Consider the following 24,273-nt stretch of genomic DNA (forward strand, 5'->3'; position numbering starts at 1 on the left):
GGTCATTCACCGACAGTTAGGAATAAGAGGTACTGCGTTTATTTTTCAAATTCTTTACACATTTCATTGTTGTTGGCAATGTTTTAGAGACATTAAGCTCCAACGTAATTAATGCCGTTGTACTGAACTGCGTTATACTTTTCTGTTTCTAATATTTTTGTTCATTCAAATATATAAATGAGTTGGACAGAATATTAGAAACACATTTAAATGTTTTTTAATAAGCCACAATGCACAGCCTCTTAACATCAAGTCACTTGACTAAAACACAAACTAAAGTCTTAACAAAAAATGAACATTTTTTAGGTAGCATGTATTGAAGAGCATTAAAGCAATTTTTATTTATATTTCTGAAACTGCGATTCATAATCTTTGAATAGATTGTAACATATGTGTGGCAATAGTCTATTTTTATAAAAGGCATAAAGAAAAAAATGTGTTTCTGTTGAACTTTTTATTAATTGCAAAAAAATGTGTATAATTTACAAAGATGATACAGGCTCTTCGGTACATTAAATATGAAAAAGTTTTTAAAAGGCAGGTAGATAAGTAATTTTATCACAATACATACTGTCAACAAAAAATTGGCTCATCAATGCAAAATCTGTCATTTTTTGTGGTGGTGGCATATAAATGCCAGTAATGATCAGGGGAGACTGGAAGCCTGAGAGTTCCTGCTTCTCAGCCATGGTTTAAAGATACAGACATCTGTGACGTGGGACAACATTCATTCAACAGCTTTTGCAAGCATCCCCGAAGAAAGTCGGCCCTAAATATGCTTCTATACAATCAGATCAACTTCAATTCAGCCTGCCAGGAATGAATAGCTTTCGCTGTCTTGTCCTGTATTAATCCCATTTTTTTTTTTTTTTTTTTTTTTTTTTTTTAATAAACAGAATTTCATATTCACAAGCACAATAAAAGCAAAAATATTACTAGGTGGAAAATAATTACACCAAATGATGAGCTCCCATTTCTGAAGAAACGTGTGCCATTTTCAGAGCAAACATGACTCAAAAGCTGTACAACAGAAAACTGAGATGACATTAGCACTTCTGTAACTTTTTACTCCTGCTGTCTCAGGCAGAAGACACAGAGGCAATGAGAAGTTTATCAAACAACCAAAAAGCTGATACAGCATGAACATCTACATCTGCATGGAAATCTACAATACCTGATGAAAAAGAAATCATGTCACTCAACAAATATTCCAGTTTTAAGACCAAAAGCGCACTCATACACGCTTGCACTCACAAAAGCAAAAGCTAAAATTAAAAAAAATGAAAAGTGCAGTTTTATATATCATGTGTGGCCCAGTGTAATGAAACCAGCTAGTAGCTATTCTATGCTGCTCATTGGCAGAATTATTGAAAACTAAGGCACTATCATGGTCCCTACACAGCCAGAACTGTACAAGTCCACCAATCATCTCCTCTACTCCTCTTCTGTATCCGTCTTTGATTCAGTCCCCATGGTGCAGACACACCTGTAGAACAAAAAAAAATATGCAGAGAGAATTTTTAAAAACTAGCAAATACAAATTCGGACAAATACCTCCCTCTCAAAATCTCTATTGGGGCAGTGACACTGGCTCCATTAGTGTGAAACTGGATGCCATTTCCCTGCCTCTTCTACACTAGTCCACACCTGTCACTGTGTCTGTCAGCGTAATGGCACCAGCAGCAGGTTCTCAGTGGTCCAGGCTGTTGCCCAGCTTTTGCCCCTCCTGCAGAGCAGCCATGGCCAGTCTCAAGTGCTCCTTTAGACTCTGGATCTCTCGCTCGCTCCGGCCCTTCATCCCACTCAGCTCCTCGTGCACCTCCGTATATCGTTCACAGGCCAACCGTTTCTCCTGCGGAGCAAAGAGTGTTAAGACAGGCTTAGGTTCCTCAAGCTGCTTCATCTACTACTACATCAACCATCTTAGTGTGACATCACATCCACTATGAAGAAAACATGTATACTTTCTGTCTAAACATGCTATAAGTGTGTATAAATTAGATGATTCATATGGTATAACACATGTGTTTATTGACCACCTAGGGCAACTATATAGATTTATCCTGGGATTCCAGCGATAAGAAATTTAACCAAGACCTTGTTCAAACATGTGAGTATTAACTACACTATTACATTGAAAGTAATAGTGTAAGGTTCATACAAAAAGACACCACATATTTGTATAAAAGATCAACACACACACACACACACACACACACACACACACACACACACACACACACACACACACACACACACACACACACACACACACACAGTACCATGTTCAGAAACTGCAGTTCATTCCTTAGACAGCTGATCTCCTTGCATAAGTACTCTATCTCGTTTTCTTTCACCCTGAGAAGAACCTGGGACAAAAACAAAATAGAGTGGTTTTCTTTTACTGCCAAAAAAATAACACACAGAACATATTTTTATTACCCTAAATCCATATAATTATCACTCGAGTCCACGACAGATGCATAGTAATTGTGCTCTGCCTGATTTATGATAAACAGTGTTTCTCTGTAATTTATACAGTACATAACTTGGGCTTCTTGCCAACTGCTGTTTATCATGACATTCCATTTGTAATCCGAAAAGTTCAACACAAGTTTGGTAACCAGAAAGAGCATAAATGAAATGCTACATTTTTGCTACTTTAGGTTTTGCTTTATTATGCCTCTCAGAGGCTGGGTGACATGTCAGTATCATTTGTTTGGACAGCAGGCAGGTTTCTTTCTTAGACTGATTCTGATCTCATGAGTGAAAGTATCTCCACGATGAAGTGTCCCTACGCAAAACATCAAATCTCACTTTGTTAGCACAGTATATATCAGTATAAATTTATTTATAAACACTTGTGCCAATACTTACTGTGACATAAAAACTGCATGTCATGTTTTACATATCAACATGATGCCAGTTTAATTTCAAACCTCCAATAATACCTCACTTATGACTTTTAATCTTAATGCAGTGGGTCAGAGTTTCACATGTGTGCACCCCATGACAGGCATTACTGTCAGTTCAGAAAGTTACTAGTAACTGGCAGACACAGACCCCCCTCATCTGCTTTTAGTTTTGAGTATACAGTATAAGCGCTGTTACCTCTAGTTCACAGGGCATCCTTTCTTTGTTGTCTGAGCCCTGATCTGTGATGGTAGATTGTATACGGCTGATCTCCTCCATCAAACGGGCCTTTAAGTCCTACAGAGGAAAAGATTTTGTTTTGATTGATGCTCATTGATTTTCTTAATAAGTCCTACAGAGGAAAAGATTTTGTTTTGATTGATGCTCATTGATTTTCTTAAATTTGCAGACAATGGGTAGTAGTAGATACTAGTCTCATATAGCCGGAGTGCAGACTCCACACTTGTATTAAAAGAAAACTTTTTTTGAGCTTGCATAGTGCAAAATAACATACTGATGTGAGACCTAATAGTATAATGGTCATGGTCCAGAAAGTTGGGACCATGCTTCTCAAAATTTTCTAAAGTCTAACATTTATAATTACACAGCCTATAAAAATGTCATACTGTATTTAAGAATTAAACCTGCCAGTGCAACATCAAGGAGAATGATCTTTCAATTCAACTTGTTATGACTTAAACATGACAAGGCTGCTCCATCACTTGTCCTGTTGTTCCAAATATGTTTTTATAATCTGCTGACAACTCACCTGATTCTCTTTCCTCAGCTGCTCCATATCCCTTTCCTTGCGGCTGATCTCTCTCTCTCTCTCAGCGTTGCTCTGCTCAGCTCGGTTTAGCTCCAGACACTTCTGAGAATAGCGCTCAGACAGTCCAGCCAGCTCTCTCTGCAAGGACTGAGTTTCTGCCCTGCAGAAACAGACCAATACCAGAACATAACACAAAATCATTTGTAGAAATCAACACGTGCTTAACATACAAAATGATCAAGTTCAGAATTAGATCCAGAACTATGTCACAGCACTGCTCCTGTGAGATGACCATTTCTGTACTGTACAACATGCAAGACAACCAAAACTAACCTCATAAGAAATCTTCCTATTAAATGTTAGCTCCTTTATTCTGCTCTGTGCTTACTGTGTATTTCTAAAGTATATTATTATCTAGTATGTATTGCATTAAATAACAGCAACATGTTGTGAAAAAGTATGAGTGTTTTTTTCCATTTTCATGGGGAAAGTATTTTCTACTGTGGTTTTAAAACATCTTTACTGCTCATGACCAATAACCTCAAAAATAAAGAGCATGCAAAGAGTAAAAAAAACGCAGAGTAGGCAACACAGATAAGCCCTAAAATGCTGCTTCCAGTAGCAGCCTCTGAGACAGCGTTGTGTCAAAGGCCTTGTGAAGCTTACAAAGGAAAACTAATCCATGACCAAATTCTTCTACATTCCTTAAGTGCCTAACAGGACCCAATGGCAACTGCTGTAATGGCCTTGCTTAGAGGAGGAATCCTGGATTGTTGTAAAGTCTGCAAATTCTACCTTTTATTTCACAGAAAACCCTGTTGTGGCCAAAATGCTCACACTTAAAAGCACAAGAGAGCTATTCACATAAATTACCAATGTTGGCCTGCACTGTTGGAGACTGAGGGCCAGGCAACAACCAAGAATTTATTTTCAAGGCAATTTGGACTAAAGGCTTACACAGGATGGGGGTGTTTGTAGAAGCGCTTTATATGCTTTCATTTTTATATACATGTAAACTATGTATTCTTAGAATGTCCCTTAAATAAATCTAAATATTGTATTCAATCATGATGTTATTTTATCTGAACAGATGAGTAATGTTTATTAATGGATTATGTGTCATGCTAACAGACAAAGACTGGTTGACTGTGTTTCCTGTGCCCTCAAGTTTCTGGGTGACCAGTATACATCTCTATCACACTGCCAGAAACTGATTTGAAGTTACTTACTGTTGTTGGGCTCGCAAAGTCTGCGAGTCTAGTACCCCGCTGCTTAACCTCTTGACTTTCTCCACCTCTCTTTCCAGCTCCTCTTTGTGTTTCTTCTTCAAAGCCTCCATCACTAAAATACAAACGAACAAGCGTGAAACAACAAAAAATTTTTTACAGCCTTAACCCGCATTAAAAAGACAGGATATACAGTTGCAGGAAAAGGTGTTGGCATCTCTGGTCAAAATTTCTGTTATTGTGAATAGCTAACCGAGAACTGATTTCCAAAAGGCAAAAAGTTAAAGATGACACGTTTCTTTAATATTTTAAGCAAGATTTTTTTTTTCCCCCACAGCTTTTTTTCTTTTTTTTTTTCTAAATCACATCTTGTGATGCTTCTTGTACCCAGCTAAGAGTTCTTCACTTATTGTTTGGGTGATTTTCGCCCATTCTTCCTGGCAAAAGGCTTCTAGGTCGATGAGATTCTTTGGCCGTCTTGCATGCACTGCTCTTCATCCACAGATTTTCGATGATGTTTAGGTCGGGGGACTGTGAGGACCACGGCAAAACCTTCAGCTTGCGCCTCTTGAGGTCATCCACTGTGTATGAAAGGTTTTCTTCTTATGACTCTCCATGAAGGTCATATTTGTGCAGGTGTTAGTAGTAGAAAAAGTAGAAAAGTGCACCACCACTCCAGAGTCTGCTAAATCTTCCTGAAGGTCTTTTGCATTGAAACGGGGTTTTGATTTGCCTTTCTAGCAAACCTACAAGCAGTTCTCTGAAAGTTTTGCTTTCGTCTACCACACCTCAACTTGACCTCCACCGTTCCTGTTAACTGCCATTTCCTAATTACATTGCAAACTGAGGAAATGCCAAAGTGAAAACACTTTGTTATCTTCTTTAAGGTCTGAGACCTTGGTAAAAATTAATCTGAGAGCTCAAATCTCTTGGGGTGCCCAAACTCTCGTATGGTACTCCTTTCCCTTTTTTCACTCTAAACTTGTTAATACACTAATCTTGCTTAAAATTTTGACAGTCACAGAAATTTTGATCAGGGGTGCCCAAACTTTTTCATGCCACTATATACATAATGCTTAGGTATGACATTCAAATTAAAACAAATGTAATATCAACATATTATGTATACTGTAAGATTTAATGTCATTTGTATAATTCAGAGACATTCAACACCCTAATATTGAAGTTGATCGAGGGCACTACAGAGAAGTTCTGGAGTTCTGTTGGTAATGCTTTTTATACATTTTTTTGTGTAGTGTAGTTTGACATGAAAAATACCCCAATGACAATGATGACACCCCATTCCTATACTACTTAAAGTGATCAGGGAACTCTGTTGGAACTTTGGCTCCAACCTTATTCATCATATGACCTTCTCAATGACTGACCATTTAATGGTTTGGTAAAAGTGACAACTAGTACTGTAATCATATTTTATTTAGAAAATTATGGCTACCTTCACAGTTGTATAACAATACAGCCATTTTGGTCTTGATATGTGTTTCTACCCCGTCTGGTGTGCTGACCTCGTGCGGTGTCCTGGGTCTCCTCCAGCAGCAGCCTGTCCTTCTTGGTCTCTAGGTCCTTGATCTGGCGTTCGTGCTGCCTCTGCAACTCCTCCAACGCCTGTCGGTGAGCACGCTCCATGGCTGCCAGGCTGCGGCCGCAGGGGGCTTCAGGGCCACAGCCACCCCGCACACCTCCTCCCCCTCCCCTTCCCCGCTGTAGTTCCTCCATCTGCTGCCTCAGTGACGCCACCTGAGAGAAGACAAGGACAGAGGTAAAGCCCACTGAGCGACAGTGGTGGGGGACAGAAGTCTATCAATTTAATGTGTGATTAGATATTTACATGAGCTAGCCCAAAAGCTGCTGTTGGCAGTGAAAGACATAAGGATTTATAGTATTAGGATATGAAGGAAGAGGATGCTTTTGGATCGCAAATCGTGAGGTTCCCCTCTGTGCTTAACCAAGCCTAGCATTAATAAATCATACTTACCGACTTGCAAATACAATAAACTAAATGAACATTTTCACCAAATCAGTTAATCTGTTGCAGTGTCCCACTGCCAACCAATAATCTACACATAATCACTGGCAGAACCACCAGCTTGAGCCATTGTTTTCTTATGACTGACGGATGATGCCAATGTTCGCTCCGCTGCCACCTTGGCCATTGTGCATCGGTTGGATTTTGTGTTTGCTGGTGCAGTCAAAGTTTAAATTACTTGAACTTTAACCCCCTTCCCAGCTGACCGTTCAAAGCCTATCTAATCAGATTCTAGCTGAAGAAGCAGCTTAAACACAAAGGAAACAAATAAATGCACATAGGCTTCTCTTTAGCATGAATTTAAAAGCTGTTTGTAAATTATATGAGTATGTATGATAACAAATCAGCGTTTAGCAGAGATCGTCGCCGAGCCTCGTGGTGTAGATCAGCCTACGTGTCATGTGTAGACAGCCTTAGTACCAGAGTCTACAAACATAGATTCAAACCAGGATGCACATCACAACACACAGAGACAGAACAGAGAGGAGTTTCAGCAGTATCTCCCATATCACTTTCTATGTTCTCCACAGGCGCTCTCATCATCAATTTTTACTTTTAATTTTCAACTGCATCATATTTCAAATGGAAAACACTACTAAAGAATAGGGACTAGTCAGAAAATAGCGACTCAAGTGTTAAAAGGCAGAAACGGGAAATGTTTATTTCATCTAGACAGATGAAGGGTTAATTTGCATATTATCTAATTTGCAAATTAAAAAATCATCTCCACGCACTACCTCCCTCTGCAGCGCCTCTTGGGCTGAATGGCTGGAGGACTTTGATCCCATTGGTGATAAAGAGCTCATCTCCTTTAACGGCATGCGTTCAAACTCAGCCCACTTTTTTTCTATTTCATCCTCCATGCGTAGCCTTTGGTTTGATCCTATGCCAGTGCCCTTCCTGGACAGCACAGCCTCCCACTTGCTGCTTGTGTTCCTCTCCTCCTGCCACTGGCTGTGCTCCCTTCCCGGCCCCTCTCCTGCTTCTCTCTGACTGGCTGGGAGAGGACTGGAGGAGGAAGGAACAGGGGACAGCTCAACGTAGTCAAACCTACGCTGGGTGGGAGGGGCAGAGGATGGAACTTCTGATTGAACATCGCTGTGACGTGATGATGGGCGACGGGAAGACAGCAGAAAACATGAGTGGGAGTTTTCCTTGTCACTGCTGCTGTCAGGTAATCTAGAGAAAATTAGAGATGAATAAATAAATTCTAAATTCTTAATCTAAATAAATAATAATAATTTAAAAAAAATCAAGGCAAGGCATTCTTCTACCATCTGTAAGCTCATAAATCGTATTTTAAATCAATTAAGTAAGTGATCAATCACAAATTCCTCATGGTTGACAGAATAAGTAATTCAATGGCATACAAAGCCTCAACATATACACACAAGGCACAGCTGGTGGTGAGTCATTATGAAAACCGAAGGCACAGTACTATATACTGACATTCCAAGCTATTAATTTAACGTTGATGCACCTAAATTTGCCAAAGTATAACTAAAATAGGGGCAAAGTTACTGGTTCCTGTGAGTAACAGAGTCTCTTATCTAAACTGTGTTTAGCTAAGGCTGAGCTGCAGCTAGACCTGAAATGAGCAATTTGAAAGAACGCTAAGGCAACCAGTGTTAAAATAATGAGTATAAGCAAACACTTCAAAAATAAGTTGTAGAATAAAGTATACAACCTCCTTAGATATGGCTTTTAAGGGCAAGGAGTTGCAAGTTACCAAAAAACTTAAAATAATCAATTATCACTGATATGACATAGAAAAAAAACAAGTAACTTATCCACTGCATTAAGGTTGGACAAGAAAATGTTAATTTTTACATGGTAATTAATCAGATATAAATATTTAATTAGGTCATTTCCTGTCATTAAAGTAGCACTTAAATTAACTGTAAGAGTATGAGAGATCAGTGCGCAAGGTCTGAAAAAATTATGTGTCTTAATTTTAGCCTCTCAAATCTCGAATGTATCCGACAAAATGGTTTTTGCTGTACACTAAACGTGCTTGTATATACGTTTAAGCTTTTATATTTAAAAATTCAACTGGAAATTACTGTGTGAGGTCTGGAGAGCTGCTGGGCCGGATACACTTCTTTAAAACTTCTATCCAGTTCCGCCTGATCCCAGCTGTCATGGCAGAGAGTGTGAACACGGCCTCCCGTGTCTGGTGAACAAAGGGGAAAGCAGGTTAAGGAGACACAAAGATGTGACAGAATTGGGATGAGATGGAGATGATAAAGAAAAACTGAAAGATACAAAGAGAAATGGGGAGGAGATGCTGACGGAATATTGAGTCATGATAACAGAATAACAAGGAAATGAAGTGGACAAAGAGTGGGTGTGGTAAGGGAAGACAAAAAGGGAGGAATATATTGAAGAAAATCAGTCACATCCACAGTATATGAAAGAGGTTAACCTGTGCGAGAGAGATATTCACCTGTATCTGAAAGCCATAGTTCTTCTCCACATCAAACTCAGACACCTTCACACAGGATTTTAGGTCAATCTCCCCGTCCATATCATCTCTCTGTACAGAAAACACAATACGTTCACAACCTACACAGAAACAGGATATATTATTCCTCTTTTTATTGTCATAAATGATACAATATGCTAAGTTTATGCTTGAAATGCTCATGTAACCTTGTTTTAAAAAAAAAAAAAACCTTAATTAAGATCATTACAATAGTTCACGTATGCAACAAAGAAAACGTCTTATTAAAAAATATACCTCCTCTGCGCTCGAGTCTCTGTAGTACTTCAGTCCAGCATCAGTCAGAACAAACCAATGCTTCTTCCACTAAACACATAATATATCAATTAATCCAAGACTGAACTGAGATCAGAAACTCGTAAGTACAAATATGAAAACTATGAAAACATAACAATGACAATATCTGAGACTGTAAAACCAAACAGTGTAGTATTAACATTTTATTTTTTGAATAAGCCTGGTCTGAAAAAGCATTGACAAACATAAGAGTGACACAGGGAGGCCTCATGTTAAACTGAAGACTTACAGTATGTGATGTGTGAAGTGAGAGGCTAATTCACTCAAGTATATCATTCAAAGAGAGGAGACACCTGTTGTGCCTAAAGCAACCAAGCTATTACTGTGATAACCAGGATATCCTACCGCTATCGCCTTACACACAACCTTTCTCATTAGAAATGAGGGATTGAGGGAAGAGGGTAGTAAAGATAGAAAGAGAGGAGGATATGACTTTTGACTGGAGTACGACACTCAGCTTTACTGTACTGTACCTCTCCACTATCGTCCAGTTTCGACATCCATCCCTTTTTGAAGTTGAGGAGGTCAGGCTGTGAGGCAAGAGAGTATACAGCGTCACATTCACTGACTTTCATTTGAATTTTTGACAGAAATGTTACAAAACTTGAAGGACGGAACTCTGTTGTCTGTGTATATCAAGGTAATTTTTTGTAGAACTCTTTGTCACAAGCAAGTCTCAAAATATTTCACAGAGAAAAAAGAAACAGGTAAAGTTAACAGGAACAGAAAAAAGGTGAAAAAATGTCAATAGCTGTAACAAATGAAACAATAGGAAGAAGTGTACTACAAGAACATATAGAAGGGTGGGACTAAATATAATTACATCTCTAAAAAAAGAAAATTAGCAGAAACCACACCACCACAGGCTTTCTATCACTGTACACGATGACAACAATGCTCCTGACTTATTTCGCCACAAGAGGACATAAACCAGTTTCTACTTTGGAGAAACTTGCTTTCTTAAGATTGGCGAGGTCAGTACTGGTGCCAGTAATGGTACATATTTACACTTTGTGTATATACTTTCTTGAAACTATATTTTGGAAAACGTGAATACATTTAGATCACTACATTATCTAATGCTTTGATTCAATTTTAGCATTTAATATTTAACATGATGATAATATTGTATATTGTGATCATTCAATAAAGCCCTATTTTCTTAATAAAGTATCTCAAGAACATAATGTGTCAGACAGGGTGCTGCTCTATTGTACTGCAGCATCCCAAATTGAATGGCTGCAAAGAGAGATGGATATGAGGTGTGAAAAATGACAGGAAACAAGTGAGACTAAAGGATAAGGACACAAAATATCTGCAGACAACAGACAGAAAGATTAGGACTCGGAGCAGCACGTCCTTGGTGAAGGGAAGAAAGATTTGGAAACCTAAGAAATTTGCGAATGTAACCCAGTGTTTACAGTCACTCTTCTGTTCATAACGCAACTCTATTGCACATTATGAAATATGTGCAGGTCTCTTGCTGCAGCTGTATGGTAGTAGAAGATACATTAAAACATGCTTTAGCTGCTTTACACCATTTCCTGGGACAGGCCTGTTTTTGCTTTTGACATGATGACAGGAATAGGAAAACATTAACTAGGTACCTCAAAATGTGGTGATCCCAGATTAAGATTAGGCATTTTTTTCCAACATACATTCCTGACTTTGCTTATCTCTCTTTTGCTAGCATGTGCATTCCTCACTATTAAATCTCTTGCTGCATTCGTCATCTCATCTCCCACTGGTGTCTCATTCCCATTATTTTTTCTGTCTGTTGCAGCTGCTTGTTGTTCATTCCATCCCCTTTCTTCATCATTTTGTTCTGCTTCCTTTTTGTTTGAACTCTAATATAATTTCTAAATCTGTTCTGTCATTTCTAACCACCCCTGTTCTGTATTTATATCCCTTCCTGGCTTGAGTTGTGTTCTTGTAAGCCACAGCACCACCCAGTTTTTCGCTGTATAAGCCAGTTCATCTATGCTACTGATCTTCTTTAATCTAACAAATTTTAAGGTCGGATGACTGCAAATACACTGGGTAAAGGGAATAATGTGTTGAGCAACACTATGTTGAGAAGATATGACTGTATTCCTAACATGATAAGCCCTATGTTCAATTTAAATTTCCTTTAAACATTAATAAATGATGTGGATAATCACAATTAATGGCTGGATCAACAGGTGTTGGCTATAAATACAATAGGAAAGCTACATTTGGTAAAATAAAGAAGATTAAAAAGATTAATCACTGGTGACTGTATTTTCTGTCCTTTTTTCTTCCTTACCCAAAATGTGTGTGTATATGAAAATGAACTGCTGGAGCAAGTTACATTGTGTCAAACCTCGTCATAAATTAATGTTATCTAGTCAATACGTGCCCATAAGCGGGGTCAGGGAGCGGCCACAGGCAGGGATACAGAAAAAAGGGCAGCATCTGTTATGAATAACCCTAATGCAACAGTGCTTCATCTTGTCATGTGCTCTCAGATCAGTGACCTTGCTTAAAAAGCTTCAAGACAGAAGGAAGGTCAAACACTGGCAATAGTTTGAGATGGCATCCACTCTTCCTGACTCCTGTGTCCTGTATCCTATCAGTATAGAGGAACATTGTTTGGTGATGTTAGCCTTGTCCTTTAGGCCTATTACAGTATGTATGGTTCTCCTCTTCACTTGTTTCTGTTTATTTAATAGGGTCGCTCTCAATGTGAATAGTATACCTAATGATACCCTCATTGTGATGAAAGTTCCTGGATTACAATGGTTTAGAGAGCCAAATACCTCTAGGTTGTTTTATGAAAACGTGCAAGGTTTTCTTGCAAATGTCTGTATGCAAACATGGAGCATGTGTTACAGCTGGCTGTAACAACTGACACATAAACTACTGGCTAATTAATATTTCGAGCTCCTGTAAACAACACAGGGTCAATAGGTCAAACTACACCAGACCTGAAAACTAGCATGATTTTTTTTTTTAGATTAGTATTAGGAAGAGGAACGTACAAATTTTAGATGAGCTGAGTACACCTACACACACAAACATATCCACAAAACACATTTCAGCTTTAAGATAGCTGTAAATTGGAAGCATTTCTGCCCATTTAACGCACACACCCCTCCAATAAAACAAACGTTGGCTAGAGGAGTCCATTAAAATATAGCCATATAATCTACATTAACCTTTCTTAAAAATAAAACATTTAAACCAAACTGAGATATGTGAATGGCTAGCACCTGGGCCAGAGTTCATTTGAGATATGTTAAATTCAGGAAGAAGTGACAGACAGGGGAAAAAAACGGCTTTCAACGTGCAATTTAACTTACCGTCATGACAACAGGATCCAGAGGGGTTAAAATAAAGACAAAAGAAAAGTACCGTTACCTAACGTAAACAAAAACCTCTTCTTGCTCTCGAACTTACAAATCAGCTTAAAAGTCTCGGGCAAAAACCTTACTTTCTCGCAGAGCACTGGCGTTACGAGACATTAAATAAAACCCCGCCATTCATACCCGTTTTAACTTAATCTAGCGAACCGCCAACGTTCTTAGCAGATTTCTGTCCCGTGTCAAGGGGAAGATGCATTCATCCGACTAAACAGGGATAAAGTTCTCGAGTCTAACAGTTATCATTTCTCAACTCTCCGACAAGTCGGGAGAAGCTAATGTTACGTGTAACTTGCCTGTGTCTTTGCTCGCTTGCTGCTTTCTGCCCCTGTCTGCCACTTCCTGGGCGGATCCACGACGATCGTTTGAGAAAAAAAAAACCTACCTAACCACACGGTGCTGGCACTAAAACTGGGGCCCGAGGACCTCCAGGGGGTGAAAGGGATTTAGTGGGTGTCCCCTGCCACATGAGAAATATTTTAGTCCCGATCAACTGCACCCACAATAGATTACAATAACAAGAAAACGTATTTAAAAAAAAAAGACCGTTCAATATTATGTGTCACTGCTTCTCTTTACCTGGGACCAAACCTCTCAAAAATATTGGGGCTCCATGACATGGAAAATTTTATTTATCCCCTACAGAAAAAATTTACTGGCTATATTTTTCCCACTCAATATCTTTGGGGTTGCATACAAAGTGACACTCCCCCCTCCAAAATCCTCTCTTGGTAGCTGTTGGTTTCTGTCCAGGAATTTCAACACATGCCCCAGCAGACCACAATTGACAAAGCTAAGTAAGTCTTATGAAATGCCTGTAGGGTGTAGGTGAAGTCTACAGACACACAACAAACAGAAATTTTAAAATGCCACACAGTATAGATATAGAAATGCCAGCAGGTTAGTTCGCCAAGTACATAATAAAGCTGTACAATTAGAGACAGAATCTGTGTGAACACTTGACAGGCTGCCGACAGCAGTCTAGTAAATATGTACCAGAAAGACAGCTTATATTGAAATAGACCAAATTGCAATAAACATGGCATAGCATTGATGATGTTCACTACAAACATTAGTTATAAGAGAAAATTCAACTGTATAAAATCTCTCCTCCCCGTATTGCACAGTGGAGGAGAGGTTTTCTTCACATACACACGCACATTCATATAGTAAAAAAACACACACTTACTGTAAATGGTCTGGCTGCGCGACATACCTGCATTTGTTGTGATCTGTGGTCATTACCTTTCCGAGAACTGCCCTCATCTGCTGTGGGATTTCCAGACCTCTGGAGAAGAAAGGTTTGTAGTTATGAAGATAATCAAAGTCCTGATACGCAAATATAGAAACCTCCAGAGTTTCACATCCACAGACTTTTTAACACCAAATCTGGTGTATGGTATGTGGAAGATGTGGTTAAGCATTAACACATTAGGCAGGTGAAAATCACAGAGAACAAACCACACTTCTACTGTGATGGATTATATTGTACAAGGGGAAAAGGTGCTTAATGCAGTCTGCATACTGCTGTATGGATTTAAAGCCCATTTCCCAGGCTTTCTGTACTCATGCTATTCTCTCTATTCCAGTCATGTCTCTCTGTGCTTTGAAGTCTCAAAAATGCAATAAGTTACTTGATTACCCTTATTGGAAAGAAAAAAGGAAGAGTACCATTACCTTTTTACCAAATGTAAAAAATTCAAACATTCAAAAATGTGTATTTTTTTAAGGTTAATCCATTAAAAAACATGGATTTAGACAGCTAAATGGAGAAGAAAAAGAAAAAAACTCTGCTTACTAAATGTCTCCTTCGCCCCAACCAGCGTACCTGCAATGAGGTGGAGGAGTGAGCCCGAGATAGATACCCACTACCACTATAGTGCCATTCTCTTTCAGTGTCCACTGGATCTTCTTCCCACTCTCTGGATGGATGTTTGCTCAAGGAGTGGCTAGAACAGCAAAGACAGGTTATCAATGTGTTTGATCAAATTTATCCAATCTGATGGTATGGAAGACGCAAAGCCATCTAGATTTAGTATAAGGTGTTTATGATCTATACCATTAAATACCATGAGAATACATGTAACTGGACCATTTCACTTTGTAATGTTAACTAAGGTACATAGTATTTAAATATTTTTGCCAACACCAGTCCTTCTTTGTGGTTTATTATACGTCTGACCTGGCTGGTTTGAAGAGTTCCTGTCTCCGAGACGGCCGCTGATTCTGAGGCTGCCTCATTTTGGCTGGTACCTCCCTCTGATGGATTATTTTGACCTTCGGCAGGTTGGCCATCATAGCATATTCCTCCCTGTTCCGTCCTGTGGACCCCATTGACAGTTGGCCCGACCCTGAGGACTCCATGGAGCTCAGGGAGGAGGTGTGCCTCCGCATTTGAATCTGAGGTGAAGGAGAAGGGCTGCGTGGGCAGTGGGAGGTCCTCTTGTTATTTGGAGAGGGGCAGCGATCCTCAAGAACGTGTCTACCAACCCCAGATCTGATGCTGCTGGGGTTCCTGAGTGTTTCCAAGGTGATGGAAACTGTTCTGCTGCCATTTGTTGTCTGTCTAGAGGGTGAAGCAGCATGAAACAATGAAAAGCTGCGAAGGGAATGAGCTGATTCTTGCCAGGAGTGTGGTGAGTGTTTGCAGTCAGATTTTGAGTCATTGTAAATGTTTTTTCTCTGAAAGGAATGTCTGGAGTCTCCATTAGTGGCATTTTTGAGGACTGAGTAGCCTGGTGGTTCACTGTTGCCTTTTCCAATGGGAGAAGAGTCGCGGCTTTTGTGTGGGGAGCAGCTAGTTTCTGTTTTCCGCAGTGAGCGCTGGTCAGGAACATCATAGCTTTTCCTTGAAAGTAACGAACTGTGGATATCACGACTTCTGATGGAGCTATTTCCTTCAGACTTGCGCAGCACAGACTGAGAAGGAGCTTCATAGCTTCTCCTTGAAGGTGAAGAGTTACAACTTTCACGATTATTGCTGTTCAATGAACCACTGGTGTCTATTTTTCTAAGATGATACTGACAAGGGGTTTCATAACCTCTTCTTCCAGGGGAGGAATAACGGCTTTCACGACCTCGACTGCTACCAACAGTGCCTGATTCAGTTTTATGGAGTGTGGATTGACTCCATGTGTTATAACCTCGTCTGGCTGGAGACATGGTAGGGATTTCATGTTCATGCTGTTGATCATTCAGTCCATTCTTTGCTGTTGCAGTCGAATTTCGCAGCAGAGCCTGGCTTTCAATATCATAGCCCTCTCTTATGGGGGAGCCACAGCGTCCATAGTGACTACGTCCGTTTAGGGACATAATGGATTCAGATTTACAAAGCACGGATTGGCTAGACAAACTGTAATTTCTCCTTGGCGGTGAGGAACTGTGACTGTCATGCCGACTCCCAGTTCTCCCAGACCGAGATGAAGTACGACTGTCACGCCCCCGGCCATGTGGTGAACTGCTGGTGGTTTCAGTTTTGCAGAGAGACATTTGGCTTGGAGGATTATAGCCGCTCCTTGAGGGAGATGAGCTTCTGCTGTCATGACCACGACCACTTAAAGACCTATTTACTTCTGTTTTCCTCAAGGCACTCCTAAAATCAGAAATTGTGCTGGATTGGGATTTGACTGAACTAGCAAATGATTTGAAGTTTCTTGGCAGAGTTCCTGACTCAACACGTCGGGCATGTGTGCTTTGCAAGGAGCTTCTGGATCCTGGTTCCGTCCCTTGAGACCACCCTCCACCACCAAAGTTTTGCCTGCTGAGGGAGGCAGTGGACTCACTGCGTCTAAATGATACATTTCCACGCGAGGGAGAAGAAGAGCGTGATTGCAGAGCTGAACCTAGCCTTGAGGAATCAAAACGCCCTGACTGTTGATAGGAAGAGACATGAGACGAAGGGTTTCCCTGGCTACATGAACTGTTGAAGCCCTTTCGGCCTGTTGATGCCAGCGACTCCGCTATCTTAAAAGGAGTAGGACTTGGAGAGCGAGGGCCGACTTGCGCCTCAACCTCAATGGCAATTTCATAGGGGTCAGGAGGAGGGATTTCCACAGGGAGGTCCTCGTTTAGATTCTCTGGTATCTGCCTTTCAGAGGCCACACCAAGATTAGGGTTTCTGAAGGGGATGATGTCTTTGGGCTCTACATTTCTGCTGCTGAAGATGGGATGTCCTCGCTCAAAATGGCGGAAAGGAGCAGGCGTGCTGTTATCACGGCAAGAACAGGCACCCGCTGCCTTCCCCAGAGAGAAGTAGCCACTTTCACGCTTCTCTCTGTCTTCTTTCATCCCTAGAAGAAAAAAAAAGTCAGGCAATGTGACAGAAATAGAAAGAAGGAGGGATAACAGAAATAAGAGGCACACACATCAAAGTTCAACTACAGAGCAACTACCAGAGATTTCCTGACACAAACCAGGCTATATCGTATTACTGATAATTGCTCTGGGACACCTCAGCTGGTGACATCAAACAGTATTGCCAAGTAAAGAACACCTTTGGCTGTAACTGGATATGGATTGGTCAAGTGCACTAAGTCACAGGTTTACTAAAGGCTCAGTCTACTGGTCCACAGGACTCATACTGAGAACTACATGTGTTTAAAATGAGAGATAGGTGATGCTGTTACGTTTCTCCCTCTCTTTACCATACTTCCTCTGCTTCTGTATTCTATCTGCCAAGAAATGAATGAAACAATTGACAAATATAACAATATACAAGGTCAGCTTTCATGTACCTGATCGCCTAGTAAAGCTGTCTCTGCTCTGAGCTTTGTCCATGGATGCCCGAGGATTAGGCCGGTGTGCTGGGGGGTCAAGCTGGGTCATGCCAAATTTTGTCGAACGGCGATGGATCAGCAGGTATTCGTCCTCTGCACTGACGGAGCTGCTGAACTCTTGGTAGTCACTCTGGTCAGGACAGCTACATGGAAGAGCAGATGGGAGAGGAATAATGAGAGTACAGATTGAAAGGTGAAAGAATGAGAAAGTGAAGACCCACAAGGATGGGGGAAAGAAAGAGATAACGAGAAGGAAGACAGAGAGAGATTAAATCTGTTTAATATGAATTTCATAGAGAAACTATGCAAATGCATCACACAACATGAACGTTTTGGGTCTGAGAACATTGTGAATAGATCTGGTGAGATTCAAAAAATATGACTACACCCTACAGCACTTGGCAATGTTTTTAAATGATTAAACAACACTTGCAATGACACTCTAGCTCACTAAAACACTGAAATTACACATTTAAGACAAGTATACAATAAGTCAAAATGACTTATTATCACCATCCCGTACTCCCACCTGTCAGTGCTGTCGTCATCGTCGCTGTCACAGATATAGAGCTCACAGTCGGGGCTCAGGATGCACAAAGAGCTCTCCCCATAACCTCGATGGCGTCCATTGACATCACAGTAGCTGCTCGCCACCGACAGGCCGTCAGATTCCTCCTGATAGGATGACAAGGCAAGACACAGGCCAATCACAGTGTCGCAGCAAACTCCATCTCTATCCAAGTCGCAGAGGAGGATGCACTGATGATGTTTTTGACAATGAGTGTACCACCAAACAAAGGTGATGCTTAAAAAATGTCAATATCAAAACCTCAGACAGCTTTTTTTTAGCAAATAGGCTAAAACACAGTGACTTTACATTAGGAATGTACATACATAGCACTCCTAAATCTGTATGTCCAGCTCCATCTCTTAGAATAAAGGGTTAGCCCAATAGTGTCTGTCGCCTCTGTCCTCCTTTTGCACAAACTCACATGTTCAGTCTGCTGTTCGATTAGAGTTACACCTCTGTAACTCGACCTGGCCTGTGGCTTTCCTCATCAATATTTCATTACTTTTTTTCTTGCCAAAAATCCCTCTCTTGAAATAGATTCTCGCAAAAAAGACTGTAAAACTGTCTGGAAATGGCAGTAACTGGCACTGATATCTACAACTTTCAGGGATTGTATGTATGATATTACAAAGGAACTTCAGTGCTTCAATTCCCTGCCCACCCTGTTTTGAGATACAATACTGTCACCAGACAACTGCAGTTATGTAATAGAAGCAGGATACATAGAAAAATGTAGAGTTGTCACAGTTTTTAATAATTAATTTTAATCGTAATTTTAATACTGCAAACACACCCATCCTTTCTGTACATTGTCAGCCTCCTGAGAAGCCAGTAAGTGATCCAGCTTCGTTAATTTATAATAAGAGCCGCTGCTACTGCCCTGCACCTAGCTGTTATCCCTCATTCTCTGTCTCTGACCTTTTCTTAATTTATTCACAAGCAACAAAGACTCATACATGATCTCACTAGCTGTGCTTGCATGGTAACTACATTAAATTAGGAAGGGCTTTATGATATTTTACTCACCCACAGAAACACTGACTTTTGGTTCAAGTGAAGATGTTCTGTTGTCTAAGACAAGACCTGCTCACATAGATTAATTCCAAACTGCATCATGAAAGTTTGTACATAATTTTAGATCTGCAAGACGGATATGATATAAAGCAATACAAGCAGTAGTGTCTCACTGTTTCCGTTGACTTAGCATCTAACCCCAGTGTCTTGCTGACTTCACCTGTGACCTCTAATGCTTTCTTCCTGTCTATCTTCATGTCGAGCTAATCCCATCACTCAGCACATATTCTACTCTTCTGCTCATCTCTACCCTGTTACCTAGCTGCTCTGTATATCTCCCTCCCTCTTCCTTTCTGGCTTCTCCTCTTTCTCACCTTGCTGCTGTTGTCTCTTTCCTCTGCCTGGAATGGGATTGGTGTTAACAACACTCCTTTGCCTGTCCCAGTTCCAGTTATAGCCCCTGTTCCATTGTCCGCTGTGGATTTCTGCTGTGGTACTACCTCGGTGCTCTCCCCTGCGCCGGCGTGCAGGTGCCTCTGGCGCAGGCATTGATGGCAGCGGGAGGGGTCAAAGATGTTGGGCTGGAACTTGGGGCAGATGGGCTCATCGTTGGAGAGGGGCATGGTGGGTCCGTAGGAGGAACCTGCCCACTCATGGCATCACGCAGAGAAAACTCAGAAACAGCAACAGAGGGTCGAAGAGTGGTATCACAATGAAATACACTGAACAGAAAATAAGTAACACCTCTATGAGAGTAAATGAAAGACTGTATTGACTAAAACATTGGATATCGCACTTCGTTAATTAGATGTCAGTAATTAAATATTTTCAAAAACTTGCAGAGCATCTTTTACAAGTGTTAAATTACATAAGAAAAACATGTAATAGTCTTGCCTTTAAATATAAAAAAAATAAAAATAAAAATCCTACATGCTGTTGAGTTTGGCTGTGGCACTGCATTACTGCAGACATGTGTAAACACAGAGCAGCAGCTCAGAATGAATACTAAAGAGGTTCTTTTATTTCATGGTTCGTGCAACATTTAAAGTGGAACTGTGAGCGCAGGTGATAACTAATCAACATAGAGGACAGTGAAACACAGTCTACCCAGAGCACTGTCAAAGCTCCACAAAGAGTAGCTATCAACCACAAGACACATACACACAGTCATTTAACAACTTTTACATGCACCACTACCTGCAATAGAGGAAAAGGTGAACGAACCTATTGAGACAGCGAAACATGGGATAGTGAAAGTAGCAGACATTTTGTGATGGCTTTGATATTAAAATGATAAGAGAATTGATGAGCATTACCTGACAAGATAAGCTTCCGCAGTCACCTCAATTTAGAATATGTCATAAGGAGTCCGAGGATAAACTACCCCTCAAGCCCCAATCAGGCACATGCCTCCTCTTCCCCATGCTCTCTATCCTGTCAAGCTGCCAAATTCTCAAATTAATCTGATTGGCCACTCTGACAATGAGTGAAACTGAAGCATCCATGATGGCCATGGTGGCTCTCAGTTAATACAGCAGAGACCCTATAGTACACACAGACCAAGAGCCAACATGGAGCCAGTGGCCTGCCGGTTCCCCTATTGAGTGGTTGTATTAAATATCATGCGCTTTAGAAAGCGAAATGAAACATTCATGCTAGTGACACCTGGCACATGCTGGCTGAGGTTAACGTAAATAAATTAACACTGGTGAGGAGGGGGGTTTAACATACATTAAAACCTGTGGCTGTGTGGTTTTAGGTTCTTCATCTTAACAGTGAATAAGATGCTCTAAAAGAAACACTGGTTGGTCCTCCTTTAGATCACACACACAGGTAATACTTAGCTATGAGGAAACACAGAGCTAAGGGTTGATTTCCTGATGTTCTAGAGAGGACGTTGACAATAGCGTCAGGTTTCCTATTAAACAATAGAGCACAGAGGGACGAAATTCCGCACAGAGCACACTGACGATGTGTAACATATCACTGCAACAAAAGGTGACTTATTAGCAAGATTAATCATTTAATCAAAATTTCAGTAAATACAGTAAAGTTTGTTTTATTAAATAAATCTAAAAAAACAGTTTTACTTTGAAAAATGTACAAATTTGGGCACAAGATTTCAAGCGGCAGGAACAACACGTTGTAGACACTGAGTGTCCACATCAGCTTGTGTTAATTTTACAAACTTTTCAGCACACGCTTGTCCCGCTCAAACACAGGAGCATAAATCTGACGCAAGAAGTCAAGTCTCTTCCAAGGTCAGACCTTATATTGTATTTTTAGACACACACTCTTTCAGTCCTGATGATGCACCCTCTTTCCAGTCTGTCGACGTCTCTGCGACTTGCTGGTCCTCCCAGCTCTCCTTTTAATCTCTGTAACACCAGGTCTCTTGTCTGTCGGACAGCCTCGTCCTCCTCGGCCTTCCTGCTTCCCTTTCCTCTTCCGCTTGCTGGTGTAAGCGTTGAGCGACGCTGTTAGGGAGCGGATCCTGTAGCAGCAGGGGAGAGCGGGAGAAAGAGAGAGAAAAAAAACAAACAGCTGGAGTAAGAGGGGATGGAAGATAGCAGGTAGACAAATTTAAGATTTAACATCTCTAGAAAGCCATCATGTAACCATTGTGTATGAGGGGTGTACATGCATTCACTGAAATTACTCAATCCAACATTTAGGTTATAAAAAATAAAGACAAATGTTATGTCACAAGTTGCCGGAGTCCAAAGTGTCTGACAAAAAGCCAAAATACAAAAAATATTCAATTTATGAAAAGAAAAACTAACCACATTTATTGATGCTAATATGTTGAGACCTGCATGATGAACAGCTTACTTTTTGTTCATGATTGGGTTCCCTGCTTTTCTTGGCATTGCATTGGTTTTCTTCTCCTCTTCCTCCCCCTTTTCTTCATCCTTGCTCTCCTTATTAACCTTGAAAGCAAAGATTCTCAGTTTTAATGTCATTTTATTGCCATCAATATCATTCATCCATATCTTTCAGAGTTACCATGTAGAGCTATAAGTAGTGGATGAATCAAGGATTAACTGTTTACCTCAACTGCTGCAGGTCCAAGCTGGTGAGCCCTAGTGAGGTCAAGATCACTGATGGTTGTCACGGTGACAGTGTGGTTTGGGTGATCGTACTGTACAGACTCTGTTGTACTGGTTATCACATCTTCCAGATCATCGTCAATGTCCTCTGAGAGGTGGAAACAGGTGAGGGGGAAAAAAAAAGAAATCAGTACAAATTCTCAAGGGCTACTAATTGGTAAAATAACCCGAAACTGACTTTTGCTTTTCACTCACCTAGAGCTTCTGTCCTCTCCTTCAGCATCTTCATAAATTCCTTATGCCTCTGAAGGGAGATGGCCAAACATAACATCAGTACATCCTTTCCTTACGTGCCCACACAGTTCAGTTTGGGTCCAACAAAATCAGATTTTAACTCCCTCCTCTTTTACTTTACACCTACCTCTTCTCGGACTCTAATCTGCTCTTCCTTGATTTTCTTTCGAATTTCTGCCACTGCTGCTTTCCTCCTTTCCACTTTTCGCTTATGGAAACCAGTGAGGTAGTCCCTGACAGAGAAGAGGAGAAACTTAAGAAACCAGTCACCTTTTTCAGACTCTGCAGGTTAATATATAGTACAGGATATATATGACAATAACATTAATTAAATCAAACTTGGCTTGGTATGTTTATTTTGGTTTTAAGTGAAACCTCTAGCTTACAATTCAAACTGATATCTTGGTCAGTAAGGGGTTTTCGAAGTTTAAACACATCAAGAAATTAACAGTATTCCTAAATGAAAGAATAGAGTAGGATATCTTAGAACAACACCAAAATGCTTCAAAGGTTAAAGAAAATCTATTATAATTTAACAACCTACTGTTAAACGTGGTGGTATTTTAAAAATAATAGCACTTACTTGGTTTTGTTTAATTCTGGCATAAATCAACCTACACATAAAACATTATAACCTAAGCATAACACATATTGCGTATAATGTTTTCAAAGTAACAAAAATTCTTGGTAGAAAGCTGATGCTAGCCCGATATTGGAACAGACCAGTGACTGCTAATGCTAAGTTGCTATCTAACAGCTGCAATTTGTTAAAACACTGTTATCAGAAGATATACTTACTGCCTGTCTTTGTCGTCAAACATTACGATGCATTTGTTTTCTCTTTTCTTCGATCCTGGCTTGAATTTCGCTTTTTTGAACACATTGTTGTGCTTTTTCGTGTTTTTCATGTTTTGTGCACGTGAGTTTACCCTTCCCTACTACCGACTTCTCATCTTAGGGAGCACACATTTAACGTTGTCCGACTAGAAACGCGTCCACAATAGTCTGAAATGTTCCACTCAACCAAAACGTTAAGGACAACGTAAAGACTTTGTTGTTTCAAAGATCTTCAGACTGAACAGTGACTGTAGTCACATCTCAGCTTATACAAAAATGATTTAAAGGGTGCTGTCGTTGCTGCTTAATTCAATTTAAACTACATTAACCATATATTATCTAAAACTGCATAGCTGTTGATGGCATGATGTGTTCAATATCACGTCTCCTTGTCTTATATATTCATGAGAACTTGAAATTAGATTACATGGTCTGTATCCATCATGATATAAGGACTGCCACTATTTTACTCTCCTTCTTGTATTTTATTTTATATTTTCTTATTTAGTAATTGCACTATCCGGACCCCTCTGACAACTTTGTGGCGATCACCTGTTTTCTGCAGCAGACTTCCACTCCCTCATTATGTACCCA

The 24,273-nt window shown here is 40.2% G+C and overlaps 2 protein-coding genes across 5 annotated transcripts; both read right to left on the reverse strand.

The window, feature by feature from the left end:
- Positions 1-435: 435 nt before the first annotated feature.
- Positions 436-13,481, reverse strand: triobpb (TRIO and F-actin binding protein b). 4 transcript variants are annotated; one of them, XM_040122982.1, is made up of 13 exons: positions 13,265-13,481; positions 10,229-10,261; positions 9,696-9,764; positions 9,402-9,491; positions 9,019-9,128; positions 7,690-8,134; positions 6,417-6,666; positions 4,912-5,023; positions 3,683-3,842; positions 3,112-3,210; positions 2,283-2,369; positions 1,648-1,852; positions 436-1,486 (listed from the first exon to the last, which is right to left on the reverse strand). In XM_040122982.1, exons 2-12 carry the CDS (start codon positions 10,253-10,255, stop codon positions 1,691-1,693), a joined length of 1,611 nt encoding a protein of 536 aa, XP_039978916.1. In that variant the 5' UTR covers positions 10,256-10,261; positions 13,265-13,481; the 3' UTR covers positions 436-1,486; positions 1,648-1,690. The 4 variants fall into 4 exon arrangements, with proteins under 4 accessions (XP_039978916.1, XP_039978905.1, XP_039978897.1 ...); XM_040122971.1 differs by having other exon boundaries at positions 7,693-8,134; positions 10,229-10,285; positions 13,079-13,479; XM_040122963.1 differs by having other exon boundaries at positions 10,229-10,285; positions 13,079-13,479.
- Positions 13,482-21,508: 8,027 nt separating this feature from the next.
- nol12 (nucleolar protein 12) lies at positions 21,509-24,250 on the reverse strand. The gene is made up of 6 exons (XM_040123015.1): positions 23,641-24,250; positions 22,970-23,075; positions 22,804-22,852; positions 22,551-22,696; positions 22,331-22,428; positions 21,509-21,992 (listed from the first exon to the last, which is right to left on the reverse strand). The coding sequence occupies exons 1-6, from the start codon at positions 23,748-23,750 to the stop codon at positions 21,797-21,799; spliced, it is 705 nt and encodes a 234-aa protein (XP_039978949.1). The 5' UTR covers positions 23,751-24,250; the 3' UTR covers positions 21,509-21,796.
- Positions 24,251-24,273: the final 23 nt, after the last annotated feature.

The sequence above is a fragment of the Xiphias gladius genome, chromosome 3 (genome assembly GCF_016859285.1).
Source record: "Xiphias gladius isolate SHS-SW01 ecotype Sanya breed wild chromosome 3, ASM1685928v1, whole genome shotgun sequence".
NCBI lineage: Eukaryota > Metazoa > Chordata > Actinopteri > Istiophoriformes > Xiphiidae > Xiphias > Xiphias gladius.

What these genes read in the sequence shown, in the direction of transcription:
- nol12 (XM_040123015.1), bottom strand. Translation starts at nt 23,750, where the DNA reads ATGAAAAACACGAAAAAGCACAACAATGTGTTCAAAAAAGCGAAATTC. An exon ending in TTTGACGACAAAGACAGGCA is followed by an intron (nt 23,076 to 23,640) that starts GTAAGTATATCT and finishes CTTCTCTGTCAG; the next exon opens with GGACTACCTCACTGGTTTCC. An exon ending in AACCCAATCATGAACAAAAA is followed by an intron (nt 21,993 to 22,330) that starts GTAAGCTGTTCA and finishes CTGCTGCTACAG; the next exon opens with GATCCGCTCCCTAACAGCGT.
- triobpb (XM_040122963.1), bottom strand. An exon ending in AGCTCTCCAGACCTCACACA is followed by an intron (nt 8,135 to 9,018) that starts GTAATTTCCAGT and finishes AATTTTCTCTAG; the next exon opens with ATTACCTGACAGCAGCAGTG. An exon ending in AGGCGCTGCAGAGGGAGGTA is followed by an intron (nt 6,667 to 7,689) that starts GTGCGTGGAGAT and finishes GTCTTCTCTCAG; the next exon opens with GTGGCGTCACTGAGGCAGCA.